The 14,262-nt window shown below is 38.6% G+C and overlaps 1 protein-coding gene and 1 pseudogene across 1 annotated transcript in view; both read right to left on the bottom strand.

Moving 5' to 3' along the window:
- The window catches only part of CDC123 (cell division cycle 123), a 44,321-nt gene extending 30,068 nt beyond the window's left edge, over positions 1-14,253 (bottom strand). The window contains exons 1-6 of the mRNA XM_016134442.2: positions 14,047-14,253; positions 9,572-9,643; positions 6,756-6,813; positions 6,474-6,506; positions 2,076-2,171; positions 15-121 (exon numbers count right to left, since the gene is read on the bottom strand). Of these exons, the coding sequence (XP_015989928.2) occupies positions 15-121; positions 2,076-2,171; positions 6,474-6,506; positions 6,756-6,813; positions 9,572-9,643; positions 14,047-14,120 (440 nt within the window). The 5' untranslated portion in view covers positions 14,121-14,253. The remainder of the gene's footprint in view (positions 1-14; positions 122-2,075; positions 2,172-6,473; positions 6,507-6,755; positions 6,814-9,571; positions 9,644-14,046) is intronic.
- Positions 2,178-6,467, bottom strand: LOC107504858 (annotated as a pseudogene).
- Positions 14,254-14,262: the final 9 nt, after the last annotated feature.

A 14,262-nucleotide genomic window follows, 5' to 3' on the forward strand; every position in this document is an offset into this window, starting at 1 on the left:
GGAGATGTACTCACGGCTGAGTGAAATCACGGGTGATGAAATCCGAACTCTTGAACAGTAGAAAGATGTCACTGAGGGTTCTACACTTCAGAGAACTATTCATCGCTATCCAGTACGCATCCTAAATAATAAAACATAGGCTGCTTAGTATATATTCCAAGTTAGTTGCCGTGAATGAAGCTCGGGCCTATATACACAATCGATAACGCATTTTAAGAAAAAATTAGGCAAGAATTTTAGCTATTCTATCAAATGTCAAATTACACTCCTAAGCAATGAGCAGCATCACTGTTGCGTGCTGACACTCAGGTATAAACAACACTGAGGCGTTAACGTCCTCACCTCTCGGCTCAAGCCAAACACTTCCCTACGTTTTTCTTACTGATGACGAAAGAGGTGTCAGAAATGCTGACACTCCAGCTAGAAATAAAGACGTAAAGAAACAGCCTGATCGGCTACTCTCTAGGGAAAAGGAGATCCTTTCCCTTATTCCTGTTTCTAAGCAGTGACAGCTGGGACACCTGAAGTGTGATGACTGGAACAGTTAGGACCCATGTCTATCAAATCTGGGAGAGAGGAGGTGAGATATTCTGAACCACCACTTAAACAGTGAATGTTTCATACATATGAACCAAAAAAAGGGAAGAATAACAGGCACGGTAAGTGCAAAACTCAGTGGAACAGCCCTAAAAATGATAACATAAGTTATTTAAAAAACATACTTCTCTCACAGATCAGACGCAGAACAGTAATATAATTTTGAGAAAAAAAAAAAACCTAATGACTGTAAAAAAAAAAAAAACCTATCCAATTATCTACACTACGCAGAAGAAAGCATTGGCACATAGTAGGTACTCGATAAATAAAAAGTAAATGAATCAATGAATAACTTAAAACCATAAAGAATCTACCCATCTTAAGTGGGAAGCATCAATCAGTTCAGTAGTAAGAGATGATTCAAATTACTACTCATATATAAACTAAAACCGAGTTTCAATAGCTTCTTTAGAGTAACTCCTTTATTAAAAAGATGATAAAATTCTCAATAAAGATGGTATCTTGAACACACAGATTTAACTCCACAGAAACAACAGTATATACAAGAAAACCATGCAACTGAATAAACAATTATTAACTGCAGGAAAAACAAAATGTTGACTAAGAAAACATAAGTAACCATAGTATAATATATGTCAGATAAGCACACAGTGTTTGCATAATAAAATATCAGAAATACTAAACACTAATCAAAAAGTATATTACTATAATGACACTAGTAGAATTAAAAGTAGTGAAAACATAAGATGAAATAGAGTTGAGTAAGAAGTCAATAATACCTAAAACTGAAGAGTAACAAAAGAATGTACTAAAATATCTGAAAGCCTCTGAGGAGTGGGAAATGATGAAGTGAAATGTGTCATGACCTGCTGACTTTTGCAGCAAGCTTCCATCCAGCTCTTTTGAAAACTTAACTATGTACACATGCGACTAATTTTAATAAGTAAAAATTAAAATTAGATTAATTACAATTTGTGATTCATTTTAGAATAAGAAAAGCACATGAGATGATCTTTTAAAATGAAAACAAGTTTTTGATTTTTGCAATGAGCTTTGCTGACAATACTGTTTTTATTGGAGCAGAAATAGGACATTTTTTCAGATTTTAATGTAAAAAAATCTTGCTGATGCAATGTTAAAATAAAACCCAAAGAAAGTATCACCTGATTTCTCAAACTGCTCTATTTCTACACCCTGTGACCATTTTAATTTTTATTACTTTTTAATAAGGAAAAATTTGTTAAACTGAACAGCTGAAATTTTGAAAAGGATGACACATGGATTTCCTCAGAGTTCTAGCATGATCAGTACCACAAGAGGTTGAAACTGTCTTTTGGCAAAATTTATAATATTTTATAGGGCCAGGAAAGTATACTGCGAAATCAGAAAATAAAAATAAATTTCACAGTATATTCCCTAGAATTAAGAATATAATTAGACCCTCTGTGGGGATATAAAATGAAATGAATAGCAAGGCAAAGAGTATCTGAACAATGAGAGGTATACTGATGGCCTACCCTTGGCGCACTCCAGTTAAGCTTAGGAAATACACTGCCCCCCAGGGAGTCGATAGCTTCTTGGACTTTGGTGGTGAACTCAGGAAATTCTGGTGCCTAAAGAGAGAGAAGTTGTTAATTGAGCAAGTCAGTATCACCACAACGAATATAGAAAACAAGATCAAAATCTCAAGGTTAAACTATTTAGGATGTTAAAAATAATTTAGAATACAAATTACTATCAGAATTCTGAACCCAGCTAAATAAAATCAATGATTAAATAACAGTTACCAGAAATGGAGAAAAGTGCCTAAATGCCACTTTCAAAAACAATTAAATCCCACTCAACTAAAGAGACAGACGTCGCGAGGAATCTAGGGATGTGAAGAAGGAATGAATGGTTTTCTTAACACCTACATAAAACCAGTATTTACTTCTTAAGTGAAAAGAGACAGTTGGAATTGCACCTGTACATATATTCCAACTCTCAGAAATAACATCTCACATTGAAAGGCCCAGAAGACTTTCCATTTACAGGAAAAGAATCTTGGCCATATCCCCAAAAGGCTTCATGAGAATGAGAAATAAATTATGTGGTTAACTGTATCTAAACACTGCTATTTCCAGACAAGTTTTAATAATAAACAAAATTCAAAAATAGGACCTTGGTGAAGTTTAACTGTGCTTTCCTTTTCAGTTGATGTTAAAACGCGTATTTTATATAAGCAAGTAACCAAACATTCTAAGTGTTGTTTCAACCAGGAAGTAAACAGAAATACAGTTTTGAGGAAATGTAAACGTGATTAATATTGTGCTCTGCCTCAAGCCTGTCTATGAAAGGGGCACACAGACATAAAGTAGAAAAGAGAACCGAGGAAAAGATGTCAAGTGGAGCCTTTGTATTTGCTGCCCCCTGCTGGGCAGCTGCAAGTTCTGAAAAAAGTCCAGTGATGACAAGTTCTTCCACAGTGGGGGAAAGTTAGATGAGGTCTAGAACTAATTACACTACAAAAATAAATCAAATCACTTATGCTGATCCTCAAGGTCTAACCCAGTTATACCAGAGAGAAAACTATGACAAGAGTCCGGTAAAAAAAACCCAAAATATGTAAATTTAGAAGCTTTAAGGAATAGGCAAGTGAGTAAAGATGGGAGAGATCAAGGGCAGGCTAATGACCTTTCCTTCTACAGATGTACGTGACCTCTAGACTGGTTAGTAGTGTCTTTTAGTTATCTGACAGCCTGTATCTACCTTACGTTTGACTTCTTCAGTTTAGACACATGAAATTAAACTCCAGCAATTTGAAGGCTTTCAAAACAATAGCCATGAGCCCTTTACTTTCCATTCGCCTCTCCCCATCAAAAGGAATTATGATTTATGCTAAGCCAATAATTTCCTTATAATCCCTTGAAGGTGCTGATCTGGCTCCCCCAGAGATCTATCCAGAAAAACCCTTACCTAAGATCTGCATTAGCATTAGTTTCAATCAACAGCAGAGTTACACAAATTTTAAAATACAAAGAGATTCAATCATCAAAGATAAAACAATTTTCCTAGCCCTTGAAACTTCACATATAAGGACTGCGTTAAATTTATGTATTACTTTTTGAAAGAGGCGATTCCCTAAATCCTCATTAATCGACTTTAAAAAATTCTGTCACAAGGATCCTAAAACCAATTTTTTTGTTTTACAGGTATATTTATTCATGCTACAAATGACACAGAACTTCTGTAAGTACACAGCGACATTCCATGGTCCCATCTATCAGAGGTTGTAAACTGTATAGGTGGTCTGATGTTCCACACTGACGCGCACACCGCACAGAGCTGGCTAATGATGGCCATGGGCAGGTGCACAGCTTGATCTTTTCAAGGCTTTAATTCTTTTATCAGCACTCCTGATTCTCTAAATGATGAAGCTCATCAAGCCCATGCCTACCCAGATCTCCTGGTAAACCTGGGTGTAGTAGGACTTCATGGGGACCCAAACATTTTTTATGAGGCTTTGAAACATCTCGCCACAGAACATGCAGCTCAGGCCGCCCCAACTTGCACAGCCGCCTCAGAAATGTTACTGAATGCATAGGCCTAAAACCAACTGAAATAATAAAAAGTTTATGAATTCTAAAGAAAAATTTGTGCTTCCGTGGAAGACTATGTATTGTCTCCAGATAGCCCTCCCTACTGGGTTACCTGCTTCCAGCTACGTCTGTGAGCTGTTTTACAACTTGGTAGACTGCAGATACACAATAACAATGAAAAGTATGCAAAAATTCTATCTTGATAGGAATCTAGCTGTCTCCTCTTCTACCCTCAAGGAAGGAAAAATCTGTTCTGCCTCACTTGTATATTCTTTTCAATATTCCTAATCTACATCTGTCTGTTCTTTGGATTCTCTTTGAACATTATAACAACTACCTGGTTTCCTCATGAGTTAAATAAAACCTTTGACATGTGTTTAGGAGTTTCATATTTATATGGATTCGTGATTCTATCTGTTTCTGAACATTACCGTGTAACGAATTTAACAGGAACTCTTTAAGGTTGTAGCTCAACTACTGAAATTTAAATTTGTATAACACCTCAGTTGACTAGGAAAAGGTTTCATTCCAAGTGGGATAAAATCCACACTTTAATCACATCCATGCACCTTTTGTGATCTGGACTCTTCTATCTGTCCAACTTTAGCAACCAATACACGCCTGTACCACATCCACTCAGAAAGTTTTTTTAAAAATTTTTTAAATCATAAAATATTTTAAATATACAAAAAATATAAACCTGTGTTCCTGGATCCAAACACTCAATTTGGCATATTTGATCCAGACCCTTAAGTTTCTTAAGGGAAAAATCAGTACACTACAAATGAAGCTCTTTACCTCCTTGCTCTCTCCCTAAGCCTTCCTTCTCCCTACAGGCAACCACCATGACCACAAGGCATATCCTTCTACGATCAAGATTTTATACTTAGGATACGTGTCTGTCATTAAATACATTTTAAAATTTTAACATTACTGCTCTCTGTCGTAATGCATCTTTCACGACCTTAATATTTTTTGAAGCATACAGGGCAGTTACTCTACGATTTCAAAAACACTGAGTTGGTTGGATGTTTTCTCGTCCAGATTAGGCACTTTTGGCAGGTACTGTGTCCTGCCTGGTGCATGACACCAGGAAGCACACGGTGTAGGTCAGTCCATCCTAACGAAGTTAACTTTGATCACTGGGCTGCCAGGTCTTTCCACTGTAAAATTACTGTTTTTTTCCTTTGTAACTAATAAATAACTTGGGTGGAGATGCCTTGAGAATACGCAAGTACCCTCTTTCTCATCAAATATTCATCCACTAGTTCCGAAATCTATTCCATCAACTCTTACTATGACAGCTGCCGAATGGTGATTTCTAATTCTATTATTTTTTCTACATTTATTAGCTGGTCTCTTTTCTGCTCCATTTATTTAATTTAATCATTTATTTATGTCAGAACGGGTTCCTGGAGTCTATCTTTAGCCAATGATTATACCCCATCACTTTCGTTGTTATGATGCTCAAATAGTTGGCCAGTAGGAACCTATTCGAGCTGGCTTTGGGTTCCTTTTTGTCATATGCTCATTATTCTCAGATTATCTGCTTACTTTCTGACACACAAGTTGTTTCAGGCTCATTTTTACTTCCCCACCTCCAGTCTTGAGTTTCTCCAAGTAGTTTAGATTCCTTTTCATGGAGAATGATACTTAGAAACCAAGGCTGGGGAACTAGGAATGCTCACTGCTACCATAATGTTCTATGTCACTGCCTCTAGATATCAGTGAACAGAGTTCACTTGCAGAGAACTTTAAAAAGCTCTTCTCTATTATCTCACTTATCTATTTTTAGAAATGCATTTTTACTTCACTAATTCCTTTAAAAATGTTATTAAAATATATTTTAAGTTAATTTTGACAACAGCTGAAAGACTGCAATATGTGTAATCAACTTTCACATTTTTATATAAACTATTGATTAAAATCAAAAACTTCTTTACTGTCATTTGAAAGACACTGTAATTTTTATACCATTTAAATATAACTGAATAAGTGAATATGGATTTTCACTTTAATTTAGGTTCCAAAAATCTGGGAACCTCAGAGTCTGACTATTGGGCTAAATCTCTTTTTTCAGAGCTTAAGAGAAACAAGTCAAAGCATCGGTTATGCACTTAAAATATTTCCTTTGTAATCAAAAGGAAAAAAAGGGCGGCCATGTTTGCCTGTAAGCAATGATACAAGTTTTTTTTTGTCAAAATAACAGAAACAGCCAAAACAGAAAACAGTATTTGAAACGGTGAGTAAATGGGAATTTAGAGACATATGCACCGAAACTCTGAGCCCCCGGTGCAACAGTGAGAGGCTGTCCCCGTGCTGGCCCTCTGCTCTTACCGTAAGGGTGGCCGTGTTCTCGTCATCTGACCACTGCATGGAGAAAAGGGCAGAAACAAAGCGTTAAATGTAGATAATGTGCCAGACTTCCAAAAAAGCAGTGCTCCACCTAAAAATGACACATAAACAAGTGACATCTCCTCCTGAATACAAAGTATATGGAAACTACACGTCGAAGTGAGAATTTTCACGTGATTTCTCACTTGATTGAATATATGCTAAGATCTAAATGTCGGAACTATTTTGGAGATTACAGAACACAGTGTTTCATTTTGAACCAACCTGTATTTCTTCTGCCTCATCATCACTGTCTGGCTGAGCACGTGGTGGTGGATCATCCCTAGAAGAACATAAAGCAAAAAAAAAAGACTTTAGTACCATGCAGTCAATTTCAGGTATGCTCGGGTTTTGAAAAATTGCCTTAGAACTAGAGGGTGATATTAGGAAAAGTTCACTTTTTGAGACAGAAACTATTAAAAACCAATATGAAATTAATGAGAGTATGCGGACAATAAGAGATGGCAGAATAAAAACTTTGTTCTCTTCTATGAAATCACTAGAAACAAGGAAGGCAAAACTCAAACTCCACCTCTGCTGACATGAAGAATCATGCACGATTCTGAATCCAGTGAATGAAAAAGTGCTGCCAAGGACGAGCAAGATCAAACCGGATGAAAGACGACACCAGAGGCAACTGTGTGTGGAGCTGTTCTCCGAGGCTGACGGAGCGCCCCGAGGGGCAGACCAAGACTCGTTTGTTTGTGCAGTGAAAACAGAGCGTGGGCTGGTGTCCGGGACTGCCTGGATCCGGACTGGCGCCACAGAGAGCTGTGGGGGAGAGAGGGGAGACATACTCAGACGCACGCTCTTTGAGGAAGCCAGTGCGTGGAGCACGTGTTGGGAAGGGTCATGAGCAGCCAGTCTCTATTTTCCGAGGGAAGCAAAGGCTGAAAGAACTCGAAGGGATGATACTGTACTCGCCTCTCCTCCACACCCAAGTACCTGGGATGAACTCCCTCAGTGGCTGAGACGATTAATCATCAGAACAAGAGGCAGCACAGGCTCCATACCAAGAAATTACAAGAGGTGAGAAATGAGGCCTCTGGTTAGCCACAGATATTTATCGATTCCTACATTCCCTCTTGAAACTCCACTAAAAGGACAGGAAAGATCCCAAGGAGAAGAAAGAGGACCCAAAAGGAGACAACCGTAGAAGATGCCAACCAAAGTTTGGAAAACAGAAAGCCAATGAGGGGGTGACCTAGTGAGCAACGGCTAGGACCTGGAGCCCTGGGCCCGAAGCTGTGGGCTCTGAACAGGGGGGCTGTGTGAAGTCCATAAGAGCAGTAAGACTCACCCAGTTTTCAACTTGCACCCCGAGCACCTAATCCTCCTCCACCCCCATGGGGACGTTCAGATACTAAGTGCCCCTGTGCCTTACGGACAACATCTGAGACACCTCAAATTCATTTACTTGTCCCGCCGCCAGAGTCGCCATCCTGGGGCAAGCCGCTATCAGTTCTCACTGGTCCAGCGTAACACCCTCCTAACCAGTCTTCAGTTCCCACACAGTAACCAGTCACTGTTCACAGACTGAAATCTGCTGAAGTCACTCTCTTGCTCAGAGCCCTTCGGTACATACCTACTGACCACAGAATAAGGTCTAGGATCTTAAACATGACTACCACCCTACCCCCGCAAGCTGAACCCTAACCGTTTCTCCCACGTCATCAAGCCTCGCACCACTCAGCGTTACCATGCTCCAACCACGTGACCCTCTCTTGGCTTCATGCATGTCAAGATCTTCTATGCCTCAGAACCCTGCTTAATGCTGCTCCCTCAGCCTGGGAGATTCTTCCCTCCACCCTTCAACTGACTACCCTACATCCAAACTTCACATCTCGGAAGCTCGTAAGTTACTTCTTCAGGGTACTCCCTAACCCCCCTTCAATCCTCAGCCCCACCTCCACCCCCAGTAATTTACTATGCGAGTGGCCTCCCCGCTTCCTTTGTAGCACTTATCACGACTTTCACTTATATGTTACCGATGTGTTTAATTTTCAGACTTAGATTCATGATGATGAGAGAAGCTGGTATTTCTTGGGAGCATATAATATACTAGGCATTGGGCTAAACATATTATACATGATCTCTTTTTATCCCTGCCATGGTCCTACAAGGTTAGTTCTACGATATCAGTCACCCCACTGACAGAAAAGAAAACTGAGGCACAGAGAGTTATCAGTTTTACAGGATGAAAAAGTTCTGGAGATGGATGGCAGTGGTGGTGGTTGCAGAACATTATAAATGTACTTAATACCAATGAACTGTATACTTAGAAACAGTTAATGTGATACATTTTCTGTTATGTGTAGTTATTTTACCATAAAGACAACAAATTTTTTTTAATAATTCTAAGGAAAAGTTATTTCCAATTTATAATTCTATTAAAAAAAAAAAAAAAGTGATGTCCCAGCAAGGGTAAGCATTGGGCTATTTTAGAAGGGATGATGAGGGATGAGCAGTAAGATAACATGACTTCTGAAGGGAGACCTGAATGAACAAACAGGAACGTCACTAAATTCTATGACTCTTAAACTTTCAAGCTTGCACTAAAAAGACTAAAGCATGATAACTTCTTCCATCTTCAAAGAGAGGAACTACGCGAACAGCGAAGGTGGAAGTGGGGCCATGGTGGGCCAACTGCGGGGAACAAAACGCTGAGGGATTTAATGTGTTCGCAATGGACTGTGAATTTTTATCTTAAACACCGAAAGATCTCGAAGGGCCATGACATGCCCTCTTCCCCACCCCCACTGTGCCCCTTTCCCCTCTCCGTTTCTAAAGGCAGAGATGAAAGGAATTGCTCAATTTCCTAACTAGTATTTATTAGAGGAGGAAGTACTCAAAATTTTGAAAATCTTATTAATGAGGCATTGACAAGGAATATCTGAAAAGATCAGCACACAATCTCAGCTAGGAAAAAAAAGAGGATGGTGCCAACGCTAATGTACTTATTTTACATGGCAATGGTTGAGATTTAATCAGTACATTTCTTCATGATATAGTCAAAATTTTTTTTTTCTGATCTACTTTACCTTCCTGAAACCACCAGAGTTCCATCATCGAGTAAATAATCCTTCACATTCTGAGGAAGTGGAAGAATGACACTAAAAAAAAAAAAAAAGGCATATTTTAAAAGACCAAGCACAAGTAGAGAGAAAAAAATTCCAAACTCCATTAATTTTTGATTTACTTGTTCATCGGGCTGAACATTTTTTTAGGCTAAAGCTTATTTAAATATGAAGTGGGAAATGTTAATGATGTACATTTGGTGGCGGCAGACTATAAAATAAAATAACATGAATAAATATCACAGTAAATTAAATTAGGTTCACAAAATTACCACAGTTGTTTCTGTGGTAAAGAAATAGAGGTCAGCCAAATCCAAAGAAGCAGACTGAAATCACAGTATGAAAGCAACAAATCCAAAAGAATTCTGAGTACAGGGTTATGAGCCTTTAGGAAATCAGAGACCAGCAGACATTTGCAGCAGCACAGGAAATGCAGCAAACAAATCAGAAGATTAACAGCACCTGGCCACCTTCTACGAGGGCAGAAGTAGACTCAAGGTTCTGGAAACCATTCTTTGGTTGGCAACGAGCACGTACACTGCAGAATTCATGCTGTGTGGACGTTTTGGTGGCATTATACTTAATTGACCACCATAAAGCTCCTTAACCACCATACTTTAATTTGTTTCAGATCATCATAATTAAGGGACAGCAAAGCCATAGGTGAAGTCACTTAAAACTCACGGGATAATTTCTTTTGTACTCAGTAACAGAAAATCATCGAAAAACCCTGCCACCAATACCTAAAGGTAATAATGTTATTTTGATCTTGAGGAGTATATTTTTTTAAGTGAAAATGTTACGGCCTGCTTTCACTGAGTCAAAAGAACATTGCTGACTTATACATATGCTTCGTTAATTTATTAAATAAGTTTCTTGGCACATTACAGTGGTTTATGTACACAGAAAAGATTGTTCACGGGCTACTTTGGCTTTAAAAAATAATATCTGATTTCTCAAAGTTATAAATTCACAGTCAAAAGCCTAGTTCTTCATGCTTTTAAAAAAGTTCAACTACTACATTTTATATTTTATTACATTTGTAAATCTGCTAAATTTTAACCAATTTCAAGTGACCCTTTGAAACTTAAAAGTTTCTTTAAAAGTTTTAATTCTATTATAAAAATAATCCATTCGATTTTCTTTTTAAATATGTCAGTTACAAATAAGCCTTCCCAATTATTTAACTCTTATGAAGCCAGCAATTAACCTGTAAGTATAGTGAATCCAAGGTTCTTGCAAACATTCCAAAGCTATTTAAAAACGTGAAAATTTTTTCTTACACGTTTTAATATATCACAATTCTAAACCAATTACCCAATTTAAATTGGAACCACAAGGCTAATGTTTTTGTGTATGCTAATTATCCTCAAAATGACAAATTTCTGAGTTTATATTAGAGAACCAGAAAAAAAAAGATAAAACTCTTAAGTTTGAATTATCATCACCTCTCTATTTATTTCTAGTTCCTTCTGGGGTTAAAGACACCCACTAAAGTAAAATGTCATCCCAAAAGAATTAAGATGAACTTTCCAAGAGAACGTCAACTTTACCTTCTTTTAGAGGCCTAAGACTGAAATGTTGGCAGGGATATCAGCTTCTAGACATCTAGGGTGATTTTCCCGACTATGGTGAGAGCCCTCTTTTATGTCAATAATATCTCTAAGTCCCCAAATCGATGATTTCAGAGTCCATGTCCACTGTTTTTGAGTTTCACTAGTTCTCAAGTCTGATTTGAATCTACTTTCCCTCCAGGTTGTATCATCCCTTGACTGGATTCAAAACATCTGTTTACTGTTTAATTCTATTCTTTGCATAGTCTTCCTATTTGGAAGTTCTATAATTCTTATGGCTATCATTAGCTGACATCAAGTTGGATTCCATAGTTCTCATGAGTCACTCAGTTCCACAAGTCACAGTTCTAAAGTCATCCTCACGACGTTATTTTGCATTATGTTATATAAGTCAAGGAGGATACCAAGGTGATTCCATTAAGAATGCAAAGCCTTGAGGGGGAAAAGATAGAAAAGAAAAAAAAAAATCACAGTACGATATGATAAGTGCTGTACCAAAACGTACCAAGTGCTACCAAAACTCGGAGAAAAAAAGGAACTGTGCCTGAAACACTGAAGCCATGAACAAGTAACAAGTCATTACCAGGCACACTTTATACAAAGCTAGTGAGGCTGTTAGAGAGGAGTCTAAATCGGTCATTGAAATCTACTGTGCAGGCGAGAATCCAATGAGGTTTAACTGGAAGACGTAAAAGAATTAAATGGCAAAGTACTTACATCATCAAGTTGGTAAGTTCTATATATAGAGACAAGTTACTCTAATGGAATTTTAGAGGCAGAGAGGCCTTTATAAGATTAATGTAACTGTCTGTCATGTTTGAGGAAAGAAAAAGATTTAGAAAGGTAAAGTCGATGGCCCAAAGTCTTCTAGCTAATTTTTTTTAAGCCTGAGTCAAAATTCTAGAACTTGTCAAAAAATGTACTTCTATTCTTACCTGCATTATCATCTCTGAATCATGATTAATAAATACCAAAAAATGCTGAGTCAAAAATCAGATATATGGTCTCTCAGCATCGAAGCTGACAATGACAAAGTTAACACAACTCCACCAGCTTGGCCTGGGTTGTGGAGTGGTGTCCTGCCATATGTTAGGTTCCAGTGATATCACCACAGAATTAACTAGACTGAAACGTTTGAACACAAAGTAAAAATGGTTTCAGACAACACAGCCTAATGGTGCACTGTTCAGAAACTCCCACTGCTTGGCTTATTTTTCATTTTTAGCTTTAGATGATACACATTTCAAATGAAGTAAAATTATTTTGCTTCAATGGAGTTTTGAATAAATCCAAAATGTAACAACAAGCAGCATGTTTGTGTTTACTTTATGCCAGACAGAATGGCAAGCATTTTAAATGCTTTATCTCATTTAATACCCATGACAATCCTATTATTTTCTCAATTTTCCAGATGGGACTTAGAGAGATTAAGCAATTTGCTCAAGATGCTAGTGGAATCAAAATTCGAAGCCAGGCAGATGGCTCCGATGCCAGAGTCCAATTCGTAACCATTACCAATTATTGCTGAAGGCAAAGAAAAACTATGCCAGAGCTTACAAAAGGTACCTGCACAGAAAGCAAATGTCAGTTTTAAATGAACTCAGTGTGAAAATGTCTGACAAGTTCATAAACATACCTTATATCATACCAACTCAATATAACTAGCATCACCTCAGACCCAACGCCTATTTCAATTATGCAAGGTAATGAAGGACTGGCATATCATATAGGAAGATAACTTCTATGTTAGGAGGTAATGTTCACTGCTGCTGTTGAAGCTCTTCCTTTTATTTTGGTGTGACTTTGGTCATCTTCAAATGCAAAGATTATCTTCCTTTGTGGTGTTCTAACCTCCATTTCACCATGGATAACTGGAAGCAGATTCTACATATGAATAAGAGGATGGAAAAGAATTGTCTTTTGAATAATCTCATTATGTTTTTCCAACCCCTCAGAATTTCAAAAGTTTCTCTCTCTGCATTCACGTTCTCTACTCCAAGAGGACAGAAAAGGAAGGCACAGTTGATATCTAAATAAGGCGGAGTGAACGAAGTACAGAAAATCCTATTCATGAATATGTAGTTCTTTGATCTATCCCTCTTACTGAGTGAAAACCTATTCTCGCATCTTGCTCTAGATGTTATGGGTGCTTTTGAACATTTGGGGATATTTTTCCAGCTGCCTTGCCTACATTCCCTTCAACGACCGGGTGAAGAATGAAACAGTACACCCTCTGCTTGCCCTGCAAACTGAGAGATGGATTCATTGTTTGAAAGTTAGAGAACTAGAAAACAAATACTGTTTTGTGACTTGTCCAGGCGGCTCTCTCTCACAGTACATTACTATCCCTAAAAACATATAACTACACTTAACTAATGCTTAATATATAGTGTCATGTTGGAGCTTCTCAACAGAATTTGAGGTGGGGTCTCTACCATTGTTCTTACTGTACCGTGACTGAAAGCAATGAAGTCCTCCCGGGGCTTAGTCCCAGTGGCAAGCCCAGACCACCCAGTTCTCCTGATTGCCTCCCGTCTCTGGCAATCTAAAAGCAGAGATGGTGAACTCCCGAGTCGAGACTAGCTTACCCCACTACACACCCGCTTCTGACCTCTTCTGAACCACGACCTTCCCACCCTTCCACTTCCCCTAGCACACTCCCTGGCACGCAACGGGGCGCATAGCAAATGTGGATCGACTTCATTATCTCCCCACCTGACACACCGCAAGAAGAAGTCAAACTCTCGGTCCTGGCGCTCCCACGCAGTCGTTCCTAGGCCTGCATTTTCTGTCAGAGCTAGGATTCACCCAAAATATCGCAGTTCCCTTCTGCCTATCGCCCCGGCGTAGCTCCACCAGTCTTACCTCTTAATGGTAAGGCTTCGGAACAGTGGGTACCACGCAGAAAACTGACAGTGCAACACATGCTCCTTCTTCATCCTCCAGCTGCCGCCGCCGTCTCTGTCAGTCTCTCGCTCTCCTTCCAGCACCCTCCCGGAACTCTCTTCTCCCGTACCGGAAGTGTCCGCCGAACTATTTTGGCTCAAGGACTCTTCCGGTCCTTAAAGCAAGAAGAGGATG

This window comes from Rousettus aegyptiacus, unplaced genomic scaffold (genome assembly GCF_014176215.1).
Source record: "Rousettus aegyptiacus isolate mRouAeg1 unplaced genomic scaffold, mRouAeg1.p scaffold_m13_p_10, whole genome shotgun sequence".
NCBI classification, from domain to species: Eukaryota; Metazoa; Chordata; class Mammalia; order Chiroptera; family Pteropodidae; genus Rousettus; species Rousettus aegyptiacus.